An 18725-nucleotide genomic window follows, 5' to 3' on the forward strand; every position below is an offset into this window, starting at 1 on the left:
GATTGAACATTTGAACTGAACAAATTTTGAACATTTTTGAGTTCAAAGTGTCGAAACAGGGCTGCGCAGATGAAAATAATTGAAAATTTGTTTTTCACCATTTTCTCATCATTGTAAAAATGAATCGAGAGAGATTTTTTTAAGGAGGGTGGATCGCGACGATACAACGTTGCCATGCTAAACCATGTTAAAAATATTAAGAATTTCAAAATGATAAGAATTTCATAAAATTTGGTAAATGCATTCTTTAAAAATATATAAGACAATATAAATTTTTTTTAGATTTTTCTACCACATAGCTCTCGAGTAATTGAACACTAAAGTTCACGTGTATGAGCATAGAGTTTCCATATATACAGTTATACATCTCGTGCATAAGAACTTCAATTTAATGCTCAATTATGCGATAACCACGTGGTAAAAAAATTTGAAAAAATTGTATCTGTATACTCGATGCCAAAGAATGTTATCACGAAATTTGATCAATTTCTGATTATTTTGATTTCGTGATCCACCCTCTTTAATAACTTTCCAGTCCAACTTCCGAGCCTTCCGAGGGCTTTTCAGCTTCACGATAGAACGGAGTGAGATTTCTAAAAATCTAACAAACCGACAATGGTAAAAAATACAATAAGGCGAAAGTATTATTGGTTCAACGTTGCAGCTCAAATCTGCTTTATTTTTTTTTTTTCATCATTTGCTATTATTCGAAAATTAGAAAATTATATCGCTTTAAAATAGAGAAAAGTGGATATTTTTATGCTCGCGAACACATAAATACAAACACACACATCCAAAAGAATAAAAATGAAGAAATCAGAGCTCCAGCTCAACATATTCACTCATCAGCTGGGTCGTAATATTTCTGTTTCATATTATTGCCGGTTTAGTAAATTCTCTACAGCGTTGAAAGTCTTCACCTTTCTCAATATTACGCGAGATTTTTTTTTTTATCGCAGTCGGTTTAAATATGCACGGAATCGAAGAATACTCGTCTCTAGAGGATTGCATGCATGCAATCGCGTGAATGTAAGGATCATTTGAGCGTTATAACGAGCAATGGGAAGAGCATCAGAAAATTTATTCAATTTATCGTGCTCTACCGGAAGTATCACGAAGGAAACATTAAAAAATGTCGACTCAACACCAAACCACAGCGTGTATGAAATCGCCAACACGGAATAATGAAATGATTATTGAAACCTCATCTCCACGTGCTATTGGAATGAAAAATAAACTTTATATTTGTTCAAGCACATTATTCGTCGGCTTTAAACACGTTGGGGGTCATAATTATTTACCGAGCCAACACAAATTTCTCTCCATACTTTGCATGCCCATGCTCACCTGTTATTGACAGATAACGATAACCGGTTAACGATAACCGCAAAAATTAACATGAAGTGAAAATGGTCATGAGTGTTTAACAAAGTATATAGTATAAGGATGTGAAAAAAAACTACTTTCATCGATCGAATTTGAGAAATATCGAAACTTAATCAAACGGTTCTTGCCCCAATGTAATTCCATTCGCCAACTTATAGAATGAGCTGCCCTTTGTAAATCTTGTCCATTCCAATTTGACCGGACAATGGACCACTGTCCGTTGATAATGAAGCTCCGTCGGCCTTCTTGGAATGCCCTATGACGAATATACGTAAATAGAAATATATACGTGTACAGTTATCCGGCGGATGTTTCGTGGCCACAGCAATGGAGTTCAGTAATCGTTGCTACAGTTCTGTCATCGCGACAATTTTTTTCCTGCTCTCGTTGCTCCCTTTTTTTTTAATAGTTCTGTAGTTTCGTTGAAGTCTTAAGAATCCGTTGATATTGAAAGATATTGTGTGATAATAGCCTTCATAGATAGACTGTGAAAATTTCAAATCGATTCACCATTTAGTTTTCCGCAGATATATTCGTCATTAAAAATGTCTCATTTTGTACGCGATGCCTGTGCCTAACACTTCACTTAATATAGAACTTTATTTACGTTTTTTTTAAGAACGCTAAACAGATTTTAAAAACCGGTCGTGTATGCAGTAGTATTGTGGGATTGATATTTTAAAAAATGGGAAATTTTGGACCATTCAGCTTCGGAGATATCGGCTGATGAACCAACGAAACAATATTAAAGCTTTTTTTCTCAAATGTTCGACCACCGTCTAGATCGAGTTGGCATTTTTACACTTTTTCACTTCTTTTGTGACGAATAAATAAGATTTCGGAAAACAGTGACATTTCGAGGCTCGACGCTATTCGCTCTGTGCACGTGGGCGGAGCAAAAAATCTAATACTACTGGATTAATAGTATTAGTGTATTCATGCATACTGCCAACGCCACCATAAAGGGGACTCCGGCGTTTTTGGGGGAATACGTATACACAAGACACGCTCACTTTCAAAGTAGTATGTGTACGCGCACGGAGCGAATAGTAATACTGGAGAAGGGCGTTGGTACGACGATTTCGCAACGCCTTAATCGGCAACACCTTATTAGCGTTGGATTTCATTGTACGCCGCTGCCCAAAATTTAAGCTCGTACGTGAACACACAGAACTAGCTTAAGTAAAAGAGACCTAGAAACGTGTGAAAGTTAAAGGGGGTGAAAGCGTTTTTTCAAATAATCTTGTCCACGTGTAAAATAATCGTGGATATCCTAGAAAGTTCGTCTTCAATTGTACTGAATCCTGTTAAATTTATATCTAATTTATGCGGTTACTCTCGCATAGTGAATTTTACACTTCTCGTTATGGAAATTGATTTACAATGGTTTGCAAACGAATGTTAATCAATGCCGGATAATTTTGTGTATGTGTGTACAGAATATATTTCAGAAACGATAATGAAACGAAAGAATAATGGCAGTGATTCTTTGCTGCCCAAGTGCTCCATTTGGTATTCTCTAATATTTAAATAAAGTGCAGTGTTTAAAAACGAGACAACACAGTGTCTGATAGACTGGCACAAATCACGCTCAAAATCGTAAATTCACCGAAGAACAGTGTTTCAAAATTTATTTTCATCGACATATTCTTGTGTATGTTACTTTATTGAAATTTCTTGGCGAAATACTCGGTCGATTAGACATTACAGAGATGTTCGAAACGTTAAACGATCGGGGAGATCGTTGCGAAGACTGACAAATTCGGATATTTCTCTCGAGCGCGAAAATTGATACTCACAAACCTTCCAAGATCGGTTAAAACATGAAATCCGAATTTTTTCGTCTCAAGGTTTTGGTTTGGACGTGTCAAATCTTTGCGCACTTCGTGCATAATCAATAAATATTTAGTGAACAAAATGACACTGAGAAAGTCTTCGCACCGAGTTTCCCTTACGTAATAATCTACGTAAAAGTAATAACGTGAAAAAATGATTTTTAGATTGAATGGTAATTTGGATCAACGAAAAATGGTCACTTTGAGAATAATTTTATTCGTTATAAATCTTTGGACAGTGAGTGTAGAAATCGGTAAGTGGCAAAACGTTGCGTTTTTTAAAAATAGTTTGAAAAATATTGTGCGTCACTCAATTATGTGCTCTTAATCAGGGAAAGCTGACGATTGTGTGCCACGTGATTTCGGTTATGGGAGTATAGTATGCGTTTGCAATTCAACCTACTGCGATTCAGTCCCACGAAGCGTTCCTGACAAGGGACAATATCGGAGCTACGAATCTAATAAGGCCGGAAAACGGTTGAGTCAAGTAATCGGTAATTTTATTTCGAATGCGACTGACAGCAACGAGGTGGATGCAATTACGATAAACATTAATGCCGATAAAAAGTATCAAACGATTCTTGGATTCGGAGGAGCTTTCACTGATTCGGCTGGCATAAATATTGAGAAATTGAGTCAACAATCTCAAAACAATATTCTTGAGTGAGTCAACTAAAACATTATTTTCACATGCAGACCATAATCTTTGAATCGTTCGGCCAATCACCAGTAACAACACAAGTAAAACCTCCGGTTCATAAACTTCGAATGATAATACGGAGGCAGATCAATTTGACTAGAGCTTTGAATGTCGAAAATAAATAAAGTAGAAACTTCAGAGTTCGAAGCACGTTTACATCGAAAATAGAAAGTAACAATCACCCATAGAACAACGACTAAAATAATGATTTTCTTGAAACTCGACATCACTCTTTCGCTTCATAAATTACTACAATCAGCAGCACTGTGAATATTCACAATTTCGAAAATATAGCAAGAAAAGACTAAAGATTACTGCGGTCGAATTACTGAAACTCCAAAAAAAAAGTCGAACGGTCAAAATGTCGAAACGCTAGAAAGTCGACCGTTAAAAATAAATAAACGCAGCGGAGCTCAAAATACACGCGTCTCACTCACTCACTCACTCAGACTGGTGAAACCCAAATTTAACCATATTTAGACTTTCACCTTTTCGAGTCATCGCTATTCTGCATATCTAAGTTTAACATGCTCGAAAAATTCACCTTCGATTTTCCGCTACTCCATATTCGCCAACTACTCACTATTTTCAAATTGAAAATATGAACATTTGACATTCGTATCGTGTGTAAAAATTGCATTCGAAACGAAAACTATCGAGATATATATTTTCGAGTAAATACTAATTCAAAGAAGGAATATTCGATTAAACACGTAATTTGCTAAATGGTTGGTCGGCTTTTTACGACTGTTTTTATTAATCGGTTAATCGTTTCGATCGATTGCAGAGCTTATTTTGGTCAAAATGGCAGCAGATACAATTTGGCTCGCGTGCCAGCAGCGGGTACAGATTTTTCCACGAGGCCTTATACGTACGCTGATAAGATGGACGAAACATTGGAAAGTTTTGCTCTTGCACCAGAGGACTTCCGGTACAAAATTCCTCTCATGCACAAAGCACTTCTGCTGAATCCTCAGCTTCGATTTGTATCTGCTTCTTGGACCGCACCGCCCTGGATGAAAACTAACGACCAATATAACGGTTTCGGTAATTATTCCAAGTATTTTCTACAATAAATTGTTTCATTATTTTTAACAAGTTCTACAGCTAGAGCAGAGCCAGCATCAGGTCCGGTGACCATTGGCGCACAGGCAAATGCGGTATTCATTTCGGAGGAATTTATACGAACGAAGAAACGTAGTTGCAAGAAAAATATTGAACAATTTGACAGTTGTAAAAATTACTTTCGAAAACTGCAGACTCAACAAAAGTACGCTTTCGAACTCAATCTATAAATAAAAATTCGGCTTCCCTATGTTTGTGTTAGCAAAACTCGAAAAGTAGTCGATAAAACGACTTGAAATTTTTACACAGACTTGCATTTTGATAGAATAACATTTCTCTATAGGGGAGGATAGGGCAAAGCGGAACACTTACCGAAAATTTAGAACATTTTTTGCTCCATTGGAAATCTGCAAAATTTCGTTATTCAGCTGAAAACATGCTGCTTCAAAAACTCAAAATTGGAGGGAAAAAATTTTTTTTTTTTTGCAAATTCAACTTTTTTTTTCTTTTTCGATCAATAAATTGAATTATCAGCTCAAGATAAACCGTGAAATAGTCATTGTCATTGAAAATAAGGTTATATCCAACATATGTGATATTTATACAATTTTATCTCGTTTGCGATAACTTCATGGTACTCTTGGAAGAACGTGGGGTAAGAGAACGTGCCATAAGGAGTTACGCTAGTGTCGGTTACATACGTTCTGTCAACTATTGCTGTATTAAAAAATTGATTTTTCACACTTATTTCTCATAAAGTGGACTCCCCCTCGAAAAAAAGGCTGTTTGACGATTTTGATGAATTTTCTGACACGTGTGGTGAAATCAAATAAAATTTGAATTTTACAAAAAAAAAAAAATGGGACAAAAATGGTCTTTTCATTGTGAGAAAAAATGTTTGTGTCCACATCGCTCCATTTTTTTTTACTCATTTCGAATATTATTAAAAGTTCTTCGTTTCTTGACGTTCTATTTCAACGGAACTTCGTTGAAAATATTAAAATAATAATGTGAACGTTTTTTTGTATCTACTTTGCCTGATTTTTGAATTTATTTTGAATTTTGCTGAAAGTTCTTTGTTTCTTGAAGCTCCATTTCAACAGAACTTGGTTGAAATTTATGAAACAACTGATCAATGGAAAAGAACAAACGCACTGTTCTCATCAGACTCATTTTCGTCTGAAATGTGCAAAAAAATCATATCACGAAAATAATATAGATTAAAATTTAAGCCAGAATCCACGACTAAATTCTTCAATGGAGATCGAAATGGGATCAGCTCATTCGAAAACTAAAACAGCATATTCAGTGCCACTAAAAGACATTTTCCTATCCCAACCGTAAGCAATGTTGTAAGTTCATGGCGAGCTTGCCATATCGCTAGGAGGAGGAACTGCTATTGTTTTATTGAATACACATTATATCCATTTTCCATGGTGTTACCAAAAAAAACAGAATAGTTGTGATTTTTCTCACTTTCAAGTGTGTATCCTTAAAAAATAAGAGTAACATCAAGTTATCGTATAAATAAGATTTTCGGGGGAGTGTTCCGTTTAACCCGCCTGTTCCGCTTTGGCCTACTTTCTTTTTTACACTTTCCCTCCGAAATAGAAAATCAAGAGCTTCGATAAAAAAAGGTCTTATTGATAACAGATTCGTGAGAGTTATCGAACAAAGATTAACACGCCGATTACCACTCCGTTTCCATGGCAACTAAAATGAGCGAATTTTCAGCAAAAAACATTTTTTCATTCTTTCATTACATTTTATAGCTTAACAACGGTAACGCAAATGCAGGGGGTATCAGTAAATTGCATCGTGTGGCTCTGTTGGTTCGTCTTAACGAGATGGAAAACTCAGTATAAATGTGGCCATATTTACCAGTCGATTTTTCCCCAGTTTTTCTTAGCCCTCGTGAAAACGCGATGGAACGATGCAGCGCAGTAGAAAGGATAGCTCTCACTTTGTGGCGTTCCCCACGAACGAGAGCAGGAAATTAGTAAAATAGAGGAAAAGAGGGGTTGAAATAATTTTGAAAATGAATAAAATTTTCGTGAAATAAAAAAAACTTACAGGAGCATCCATTACTTAACGATTACAGCAAGGGCGTTGTTCGTTATGAAATTTTAATATGTTGCGTTTCACGTTTTTACGGCTGCATATTTACTGAACGTGACGATATAAAAATAAACGTGAAATTGTTTCCGGTGTAGCTGTTAAATTGATGTTCCACAGTTAAATTTTTACAGCTCATAAATAATAATAAAAACTTTCTAATTAGCGACAAATACAATGTTCAATCTTAGCCTTAAGATCGAGTACATAAAAGCACAACTTTAACGGTGGTATTCAGTTGAGAATAAGCTTCGTTAATTTTTTCTAACGCAGGCTTCCTAAAGAAAAAATATTATCAAACGTACGCGGATTACTTGGTGAAATTTTTACTCGAGTATAAAAAACAAGGATTGAAAATATCGGCCATATCGACGGGGAACGAGCCCATGGATGTTTTGTTTCCATTTTTCCATATAAACTCAATGGGTTGGACACCGGATACCGTAGCGGACTGGATTGCTAATAATTTAGGCCCTACGATCGCTGCTTCTGAATCTAACGATACTATGATTCTCATAATCGACGATCAAAGAATCAATCTCTCCTGGTACGTCGATGGCATATTCAAAAACGATCTCGCTAAGAATTATACGAGCGGAATCGCTGTACATTTTTACTGGGACCAATTCACGACTCCGTTAGTGGACGATTTCACTCATGACGAGTATCCTGATAAATTTATACTCATGACTGAGGCATGCGTTGGTGAGTTATTTGAAAATATATTCAAGAAAAACGTCGACTTTTTTCAGCCACGACTTTTCTTCGCTATTACCGAGCAAATGCTTCTCGCCTTTTCCCACTGATTCGTTAAATAATCTTTTAATCGATCGATATGAATTCTGATGAAAATCATTCTCGATAATGAAAAAATCCACCGATCTCGAGTGAAGATACACGGCCCCTCTTGACTCCGTCTACAAAATTATTTTTTTCAATACTTGGCGTCAATACGCTGCCGCATCTCTGGATGACTGGAATCATACTTGTCGTTCTGAAAGAAAAACAGCAAAAAACATAATGAAAATCTCGTCATTTTTGTTTCATAAGACAGTTTTCTTAGTGACTTAGAAATATAAACCTGTCGAGTGTATAACAATATATAATATTCGTTCGACGTGTAAATAGAAAATGACGCAGGGAAGACATAGAATTGCTGAAAAAAATTCAAACTTCATTTTTACGTACGTCTTTTGAAGAAGCTCGTGGGACAAATATTCGCCGCGGATATTCAATGTTTCGCCACCTAAATGGAGTGCAGCACTTGAATCGTTACATTTTAAGCCGGTGATGTTTGACATTTCATGAAAAATCGGTTATTTTGGTGTATTAAACGTTTAAACAGGTACCGGCTCATCTCAGGCAGTTCATCTAGGTGATTGGGAACGCGGAGAAAAATATATTTCGAACATAATTGAGAATCTGAGTCACTGGGTTACCGGTTGGATGGAATGGAATTTGGCTCTGGACAAAGCGGGAGGTCCAAACTGGATTATGAACAACGTTGACGCGTCCGTAATCGTTGAACCCGAAACTGACGAATTTTACAAACAACCAACTTACTACGCTCTTGCTCATTTCAGTAAATTTATAAGCGAAGGATCTACGAGAATCGGGACTACAACGAGCGGTGAAATAAGTCACTTGAGTTTTCTAACTCCCGACGACGAAATAGTCGTAGTTCTCTACAATTCGTAAGTAGAACAAAACTGGGACACGAAATTGCAATTTTTAAAATAGTCACGATTGAAAGAAAAAAAATTTCAAAATAACATTCACAACTGATCACTTTTCAGTGACAATGACACTAGACCTGTCACAATAAAAGATCCTGAGCTCGGTTGCATTTCGAGGAACCTTTCACCGAAGTCGATACAAACGATAATCTACAAAAAATGAATGAAAAACGTGGCTCAAAGGATATGCTTATTTATTGAGAGCGTCGATCCATTCGAGTAATCAACTTCACGACAATAACGATCAGTGTTTGTGATACCGAAATTGTATAAATAACGAAACACTCTGAAATAAAGAATACGGGAAACGCACATTTCGCTTATCTGTCACTCTCGCGTACGACAAAGCCTCAGACTTTTCGTCAAAGTATAATTTATCTCGAATGCATATGCAACGATATTCAACGCAGTTTTTTTCCTCCACGATATTATGGCGATACGATAAGATTGTAAGATTTCATACAAAACGATAGAATTGACATTTGTAATCGTTGATAGATATCTGTGATACGTTTATAATGAAACATCATCATCAAGGATTTCCGCGAATAGCGTCAAGATAAACTGATTCCTTCGAAGGTCCGAGGGGGCATTTTTTTCACAGGAATATCAATGAATTCCGTTGTAAAGAAAAACAAAAATTTCGGTTATTTCGAATTGAGACCGAAGCTGCTGTAAAAAAAATGACTTTCAATGCTTATTTTCGCAAATTATTGAAATTATTATTTTTTTTTTCATTTCGTATAATTCGAATTTTTAATATTCTCTAGTGAATATTAATCAGAATTAGAACTTTTTATAAAGAAAGGCGTGACCCCTGACATTAAAAATAAACGTACCAGTGAAAAAATTCGAAAAACATTGAAAAGATTGTAAAATAACTCGATTATCAAATAAATTTAGGACGATAAGCGAGAAAATACAATCCTAAATCGAATGTCAATTCAAAATCAAATTTTCAAGGCCTCTCATTTGTCTGGAGAGATGCTACAGTCACCTTGCTATTGTCTGTTCGTTCGTTTCGCATTGGATTCTTTGATTTACTTGTTTGAGGTTCAGTCTCCTTTTTTTTGATTGGGTTCGAAAATTTTCAAATAATTCAATTCTATCAAAACTCGTTTTTTGTTTGTTTGCTTCTTTGGGGTCGAGTCTGTTGTCTGCATTTCGAGGTTGAGTTTTTTTGTTCAAGGTTCGCTTTTTTAGATTCAGTATTTTTGAAAACAAAGCAATGGAAAACAATTTTTTTTAGAAATCGACATGCTGCACGTTGCCTTTATTTCGCAACGAAAGTCGAATGTTATCTGTCCTGTACGACTCGGTAATGGAACCATCGATTATAGAAAATATTATAATTATTCAGAATGACTTCATTACGTCAACCATAGTTTCACAGCGCGAATACAATTAAAGATAGTTTTACTCTTCTATTTTAAATGGATATGGGTTCGATTTGAATATCGATATTCCTTTTGAGCAAGCCAATAGAACCGAGGCCAATATCGAACTGTCCCTCACGCTCAACGCTTAACCGTCGAAAAGATTCTAACTTGAACTCTCCTTCTGTAAAGTAAGTCGAGCTTACGTCAATCATCGATACTTCCATCCCAATCAGACCGTCCGAGTCGAAAAAAACTCTCGACTCGAATTATTTTTTTCTTTTTTCTTTTGGTAGACTGTACATACAAACAACTGCGCCTTGAGAGACTGTTTATCCCGAAGTGCAAAGTGCGCGTTCCAGAATTAGTAGAGTTCAGAATTCACGTGTGGACATAAACCTGATTGCTTAGGCGAAAAAAAAAATTTTCGAAATGAATCTTCACTAATGAAAAAAATCTATTGCACTTTTATCAATTTAATGTGATTTTTTTTTGCCCTGTGCAATAGTTATGTTTTTGAGACCACCACAATGTGAGTAATCTCGTAAGACTTATTTTTGAAACGTATATATTTGTTCAGTTTAGCTTTCCATTGTGAAGTTGAGGATACCAATTGCCTTCGCAATGAAATCCGTAATCCAATTAATATAATTTATCGGTTTTGTCGACTAATTACTCATTCGTATACACGTGGCAACTGTTTTTCCTGACTCGATGAAAAACACTATATCGTACACGTTTAATATTTCAACATTAATATCACATAATATCGCGAACATAAATTTATTCATAGAAAAAATACGTAATCGATTTTCGATCCTCTTTTGATTGATCTACTCTATTATATACCATTATTGAAATGGAATTTATTGTCGAAATATGATCCTAATCGGTTAAATATTTTTTAGAAATATTCATTCGTTTCAAATTAAAAAGGTCCATCTGTCTTCATGACTCAGTAAAAGAAGAAAGCGAAAAAGCGTGAAAAATCATTCAATGATTTATAAAGTGTTCAATATCTACATTTGAATATTTTTTTATTTATCATGGATAGTAAGTCTTCTCCCATTTTGGATTGCGCTTGTCCCCTCTCACAATTCTTGGAATATATTTTGGATAGTGCTCGTCAAGTCGTCGCATGTATGATTGAATGCCAAATTCCCATGGAGAACGTTTCTTATCGAACGGTCTTGTTTTGTGTCTTCGTATATATATATCCTTCCATTGATGAACCTCCGGTAACGGCCTTCATTTGAAAATAATATTTTGATTAAAATTCATCAACGAAAATCAATAAAGTTTACTTAATAAACCACTCAACATATCTTTGGCTGTGAAAATAATTGATTATTTATGTGAGGGCAATTCATTCATTGTGATAATGATTGTTTACATTGTAATTATTTAATATGAATCCCTATGAAATTTCTGAAAAGGCTTAATTTTGATAGATTTTTGAATAACTGTTTGGGAAAAGTTTATTGCAGAGAAAAAATATTTTGGCTCTTCCACATGGGCATTCAATACTTTCATGCAGAACATCCCTTGTAAAGAAGAAAAAATAGAACGAACCTGTGACGAGGTCTGTTAGACAGCAAATGTTTGAAATGTTTTTCGAGCCAGACCCTTTTCATGTCACCAACAACATTAGCAATGAGCCCATCGCCATTTTGGAGGTAGGGCTTCATTTGCACGCCTTCTCTTTCGCGTGGTTGATTCACGTAAAATTTGACAAGATGCTCGAGAACTTTTTCGTTAAGCCCGTGCACTTGTCCATTTTCAATTTTGTCGAACAACTTCATCGGTTCAGACATCCAACAGATATTTCGTCGAGGATTCTCGTCGTTGTACCAACTATGCATGAGAGTGGTGTTCAGCTGGTAGACGCAAAAAGTCCACCATTTGCCGTTAGTGATTACCATCTGGTTCGTCAGAGGATACGTAATCTCGTTAAAGGTAGAGAATCCTTAATGAAAAAAAAAAATATACGATTGGATAAGATATAAAAATACTGAAACTACTGAAAAAAAAGTGCCATAATTATAAAAAAATATTAACTATAAAGAGTCCACTAGTTTACGCGATTTTTTTCCTATAATATAAATATTTTTTCCCACATAATTTTTATCGCTGCATCAATTATACAACTGACATGTGAAAATTGTTGACCATTCAATTTACGTTTCCCATAAATTTTTTAATATGATTCGCGTATTTACGTTAAGTAGTACTGTCCCAACAGTTTTTCATTCGAGAAATCTCAATAATAGTTCTCACTTTAATCAAAACTTTGATAAAAATGCTCTAAATGATTTATTTATTGTTAGTACGTTTTTGTCTCAAAAAATTGTCATCCAATGGCTTCAAATTTCAGAGACGGGTGAACAAGCTTTTTAAAAATGTAGCAAGCTAATGTTGTGAGTTTAGGAGACTCGACATAAAGCAAGATTTTCACAAGTGCATCTACATGTAGCAGCTCTGTCTAGTATAAGGAAATTACTTTTCATGTTTGCCTATGATTGAACAAAATATGTGAGATATTTTCTAACATTTTCTATGCATTCCTCCAAAAGACATCTGATTGCTTGCAAAAACACACTATTTCATGAATTAGTAATTACCTAAATTGCAAGCTTGAGCTAAGAGCCATCCCCACGAGCCCAGAATAGCTTGAGCTCTGAGAGCATCGGGAGTATCATCATAGGGTCGAGATTTCAAGTATCCGCTCTTGTGGTAAGAAATAAAGCCATGTTCACTTTTATCCCCAGGCCAAAAGCCAGGAATGTTTGTGCCGTGTCTTCTTCCGCCCCAATAATTCAAAGTCTTTGGTTCATATTTGGACACGGGCACATCAAATGCTGGATTTTCTGATTCTGACAAAGGTATTATTTCAGGCAAAGGTAAGTTGTGCCTTAGTTGAAAATTCGGATCTCCAATGAACTGGAAGCCTCTGTCACATGGATAATCTGGATAATCGTCTGGTCTTTTATTCAGTTTCTTGCGATTTTTATATGCCGCTGTGCGTCTCCAAAGTTTAACGCATGTAGGAGTTTCAAGTCCACCCGTGAACCAAAATGCTTCTATTCGTGGGTCAAAATCTACTTCTGCTTCCAATAAATGTGGATGTTCTGGAGCTAACCCCGAAACGAGGGATTGGTGTACTTTTTTGCTTACGGCTTTGCTCAGTACATCGTCGATCATTGTTGGATTATCCAGATTCTCTTTTTCAAATTCTTCCTTATACCTGCAAAAAAGAACATGTCAGTTGTTATACAATGAACAGTTTTCAGAATAATCTCTTCGATCTAATGAAAATCATATAGGGTCAAATAGATTTCGCTGTCTTGGAGATTTGATATCATTTTTATCCTACAGAACCTCGTGATATTCAAGAGGACGGATCAGTTCGTATATAGCAACCATTGGTACGAGAGAAATAGCTGCAAATTTCAAAATCAAACTGTATCAAAGAATTTCGATTTTGGAAATTCCAAGCGAGATATACATAACTAATGGTATATCAGATCAAATGACAACTTGTCAACAAAATCATTTAGAAAATAATTCAAGAAATCTAACTCTGCTTATGTCACAGTAGAATAGAAAAGCATACACCTACTTTCTGCTGGTATATTCAAAAACGAGGCAATCTTCGATCGACTCCTTGATTTTTGTAATATTTTCTTGAAGACCTTCCGGCGTGATGACGTGATCATAATATGAAGGTAAACCGGGCTCTTTCGGTACATGCGTTCGCGTAATGTATTGGATTTGATCGATGGCATTGTATTGAAGATTTGATTCGGTCAACATAACCGATCGAAAGCCGTAATAACGTGGCATGTTCAATTTAATCATTTTTTCTTCAACCGTTCTTGCATCTGCGATACCTTTAGCCAATTCTTCGCGTTGTCTTTTAAAATGTGCCTTGAAAAAAAGATCCTTAATCGGAGGATACTGCGGTTCAGTTTCTGTTTGGTTTACCACTGGAACACTGTATTCCTGTTGTTTAATTCTCACTACTGAACTTCGAACTTTTCCGAAAAGATTGGATTTTACTCTAACGAGTAACATTTTTCTTTATATCGAAACCTATCGGATTTATGGTCACGGAGCTTTTTTTAGGTTAACTTAGCTCATGAACAGCTACTGCTACTAAGAAACAACACATGCCCCTGTGGGCGGTCCCTGTGCCTGAGCAGCATTGACTACGTACGTTTACACGGCGCTTTTATTCCGGTTTTATATATACAGACGGAAACTAAACCGGAATAAGAGTACCGTATAAACGTATGTCATATATACCGCTGGAAAACGATACATCGATTTATTACCGGGATAATTCAATTTATATAATAGCAAATCTTATATATGTGTATATATATTTTTCGCGCTAAGAAAAGGCCAATATATAGTAATACTGTAATACTATGAAATGATAAAATATCAAGGCTCAAAACGAGCCATGAATGTCTTCTTTTGACGAAACGATTCTTTTGTATTTGAATTCTGAGGAGAGAGCAGCCCTCTTGATTTGAGACTTTTTTTTCGCTCTGTATTTTTGGCCTATTATTGAGATCCGTATATAAACAGACTTTTCGTTGACCCCACTCTCCAATACATGTTTCAAACGCGTAGACTCGAAAGGAATAAAGCTATTAAAAAAAACTCTCTACGAAGACGATTTTATGAGAGGCGACTGCACGCAGCTTCTAGCACGTACGTTACATAGACATGCTTATTAAAATATAAACACACGTGGAGAGGGTCATTTTTTCGACATACGAGGGGAAGAGCACGTACACGAGAACCATGAGAATTGACATTTGACGTGTATACGCATTGCACATCACGTACGCCCCAGCTCTTACTTTCACATTTAGTTCCTTTATGCCCTTTGTCATCCCGATTTTACATTGATTCAATTTATTGAATTCATCTGAAAACGCATAAGCATTAAACAAGGGGATTCCAATTTCGTCATTGCATATCAGAAATATATGTGATTATGCGGATGTAATCTTGATTTTTCAGATAACGAAAAACTCGCAAACCGGAAGTCGCAATCTTTATTGCGTTGATTGCTAATAAGATAAATTTTATTGAATTAAATAGAATCATGCTCTCATAATTACATTTTGGGATCTATGCAAAGAAAAATATATTTAAGTACAAATAGCAAAATAAACAAAATTAAATATATATTTCGACCGACACGTAAAAGTGATGTACTCAATATAATTTAATTTCGACGAAAAGCAGAATCAAATTCACCGTTTATTTTTCAATAGTTATGTGCAGTAACACTGAAATGTGAAGTATCCATACTGGGTCACGAAAAAAAAATTACGAAATATATATAATAATTCGTGTGTTATATGAGTTATGAGCAGGAAGGAAACAAAGTACTTGCGTCGGAGCAATTCATATAACGGTCACGGAGGCAGCACCAGTCATTTTGTGACGTTATTGTAGTTATTCGTTCCCGAATTCGTAACAGAACGAGGTGAAACTTCGAGGAAGAAGTATCTTCGTAGTAGGATTGTAATAGTGTTTTTATTGTGTAGCAAAGTGATTTAATTTTTTCCATCATAAAAATTTGGGATAAAACGTTTGACTTGATCAACAACCTACTAAACAAGTATAAAACTTGTGCTCTGCTCGAAAAATTGCGGTAAGTTTTCACGTTTAAAAATCTATAACGACCGAAAATATAAATCCATACTTTGATACATAACCGTGAGAATGACATAAGAATTCAAATGACGGGAACACAAGTTCGAAATCAATAATTGCGAGATTTAATGGAGGACTCGATATTTATGAAAATTATAGAATCACAATACGTCGACGATTTTTCCTAAGATTTCATCATATGACGTTAAGCCTCTACATCCTTGAATCAGTCTCTCTCGCTCATTCGCTCATACCTTCCTTGATCTTCATCTCTCTCTTGAATATATCTATGGAAATATTGCTAATTATATCTCTCTTATATTTGTATAGAATTCGTCTATACGTTTACAATATATAGTTTTATATCATCCACGCGCCAGCTGTCACAAGTTGAGTCACGATGTCACCGAAAAAGTTCCACTATATTCAAAGACTCATCTTCGACTCTGTATATATTGATAATCTCCGAATTTTTTCCAAACCCATTTTATCCTTATTCGATTTCATCGTCGTATTCTATATATTTTTACGATAAATAAGATTGATAGAGAAAAAAAATAGACAATTCATTATAGGACAATCCACGAGTGCGACCTTGAAGCACACGCGCCCATCCACGATCAATGACGTGCATTTTCTGATATACATATAATGTCCCGAACCACTGAGTCTATGCGAATATATGTAGATTGAGTCCATTGAGTCCAAACATAACACTCGTTTACAAATTAGGAAATAGATTATCCGATTTGAATTCTCATTGGGTGTATTTTTTTGTTTTGTATCAGAAAAAATTTTCCTGTCAAAGTCTTAGGTATACTTACACTTTCGGGATTTTTAAATGATCATCATTTGTGACAAAGCTTTGAAATCAATAATGAAAAGATTGTAGTGAGCGTGTTATAATTTTCTATTCTTAAATCTTACATTTTTAAAATTCAATCTGCACCATGCGCGTTTCGTGATCCAATTAGTTTACTGCGTAATGACTACTCAATCATTTAAAATAAATGTAAATATAATATCGCCAGAATTCTTCCGAATTCGAACTCAAAATTATGGTACACTTGAATAATGAACAAAAATAGATCTTGAGCTGACGAAACGATTATTATTCAATACCTTTTGACCCATGTAATCGTTGTGATCGCGTGCATGGAAAGCCTTAAGATTTACAGGTTAGGTTTTCTTGTATATTTTTTTATATACACGTAGGCCGACATGATATAGACATAAATCGAATGGTTACTGAGCTTTCTGAGTCATTGAGTATCTGCACTTCGATCTATGTTCCCAAATATACAAACTCAAAAATGACTTTAAAAAATGTAATAATCATTATTAGCAAATAGTGATCAAGCAAGTAAAACGATTCAATAAATTTAACAGTAGTTTTGACTCCGGTGTGTAATTTGAATTATAAATCGCGTCGAATTGTAATTTTTTATGGTCCGTCAATCTATAATGAAATGAGATGGAATTGAGAAATTCCAAAATCTCACATATTTATCTATTTCAGCAAAAATTTGATTTCATTCGATATTCTTATTCCTGTGATTGTACTTCATCAATTCTCTTGAGAGAAGCAAATCGAGAATAACAAAATGAAAAAAATTTTTATCTGTAAAGCTGAAAAATGTATTTCTTCCAATTTCAGGTGAGCACGAAAACCATTTCATCATGGATCAAAATAAAATTAACGACATTTCTCTAGAAGATGAGGGTTTGGGATCAAAGATCTTCAGAAAAGCAAATAACAATCCATTCCTTGCAGTCGGTGCGTAAACAAAAGCTTCATGATTGTTTGAAATATCAAATGAAACAAAGAAAATGAACTGTATCTCAACTCTTGTTTCATGTTACAGGAATCGTTGGATTTTTAACAGCGGTTGGAGTCGGAGCTTACCGATTCAAGAACAGGGATAGAAAATTCCCCATGTCTCTTTACTTCATTCAACTTCGAGTAGCTGCTCAATCTGTTGTTATTGGCACCCTCACAGTTGGCATGGTTTACAATATGTTGAGCGAGTATGTCTGGAAAGAAAAAAAAAGTACAGTCAAGCCTCTGGGAAATTGAATTCATAATTCGCTGCTACTACATTAAAATTTGAAGTAAAATTCATATTTAGCTATAAAGAATGTATTATGAAACGGGATATTCGAACGATTTTCCATTACTTCAAACTTAGTTCATACAATATTGAAGTTTGCTGCATTGAAATGCAGGTCATAGTTTTTTTCGTTTTCATTTATCCTCCGATTTTTTGTCGATGTTCTAAGCGAGTTTTTCGTACAGATCACAAAAATGATTTAACTTTGAAAGTCCATAGTAATTGAAAAATACCTTTGCAACCTCTAACATTTGACGAATTTCCGAAAAGTGAGCAAACTCTTATTTTTTACTCTCCGCGTACCCATCTCATTAAAATTTATTTGTGATATTCTAGTTTCAATTATTTATTTACTTTGACAAAAAATCGTTGATATTTTTGTTGCTCATTATCTTTTTTGCAAAATATTACGCTTTTTCAACGATGCTGGTAAGATATGTTTGAGTCGTGTCATTTTTTATTGCCTTGTTTCTATTCAAAATGGAAATAATTTTTCTATCGATCGGAAAATCACTTTCCCTCGTTAACAATTCCTTAACATGGAATTATCAATGATATTTTCACGGGCGTGATCGAAACAACTGTTTTGTTGCAAACTTGGCTGTTATGCTGGGATTCCATCAGAAATAAGGCAATTTGAATTGACAGTGCTCATTTGTATATAAATATATTTTTATGTAAATATATTTGTATATATTTAGAGTATACATTTCGTGTTTGAATCA

General features: G+C 35.0%; 2 protein-coding genes and 1 long non-coding RNA gene across 4 annotated transcripts; 1 reads left to right on the forward strand and 2 right to left on the reverse strand.

Annotated features, from left to right (window-relative positions):
• The first annotated feature begins 1767 nt into the window (after positions 1–1767).
• On the forward strand, positions 1768–9149 carry LOC122412300 (lysosomal acid glucosylceramidase-like). Of its 2 annotated transcripts, none has more exons than XM_043421761.1 (7): positions 1768–2541; positions 3387–3475; positions 3554–3884; positions 4709–4968; positions 7375–7806; positions 8447–8795; positions 8898–9149. In XM_043421761.1, the coding sequence occupies exons 2-7, from the start codon at positions 3415–3417 to the stop codon at positions 8998–9000; spliced, it is 1536 nt and encodes a 511-aa protein (XP_043277696.1). In that variant the 5' UTR covers positions 1768–2541; positions 3387–3414; the 3' UTR covers positions 9001–9149. The 2 variants fall into 2 exon arrangements, with proteins under 2 accessions (XP_043277696.1, XP_043277695.1); XM_043421760.1 differs by lacking the exon at positions 1768–2541 and adding an exon at positions 2575–3040.
• A 2041-nt stretch (positions 9150–11190) lies between these two features.
• On the reverse strand, positions 11191–14417 carry mRpS30 (mitochondrial ribosomal protein S30). Its single transcript, XM_043421748.1, has 4 exons — positions 13833–14417; positions 12835–13457; positions 11786–12179; positions 11191–11459 (listed from the first exon to the last, which is right to left on the reverse strand). The coding sequence occupies exons 1-4, from the start codon at positions 14285–14287 to the stop codon at positions 11258–11260; spliced, it is 1674 nt and encodes a 557-aa protein (XP_043277683.1). The 5' UTR covers positions 14288–14417; the 3' UTR covers positions 11191–11257.
• Positions 14418–16165: 1748 nt separating this feature from the next.
• LOC122412305 (uncharacterized) lies at positions 16166–17870 on the reverse strand. The gene is made up of 3 exons (XR_006261319.1): positions 17012–17870; positions 16714–16752; positions 16166–16176 (listed from the first exon to the last, which is right to left on the reverse strand). It is a non-coding gene; the product is annotated as an uncharacterized lncRNA (long non-coding RNA).
• Between the last annotated feature and the right edge of the window lie 855 nt (positions 17871–18725).

Source organism: Venturia canescens, chromosome 6, assembly GCF_019457755.1.
Source record: "Venturia canescens isolate UGA chromosome 6, ASM1945775v1, whole genome shotgun sequence".
In the NCBI taxonomy this organism is placed as follows: domain Eukaryota; kingdom Metazoa; phylum Arthropoda; class Insecta; order Hymenoptera; family Ichneumonidae; genus Venturia; species Venturia canescens.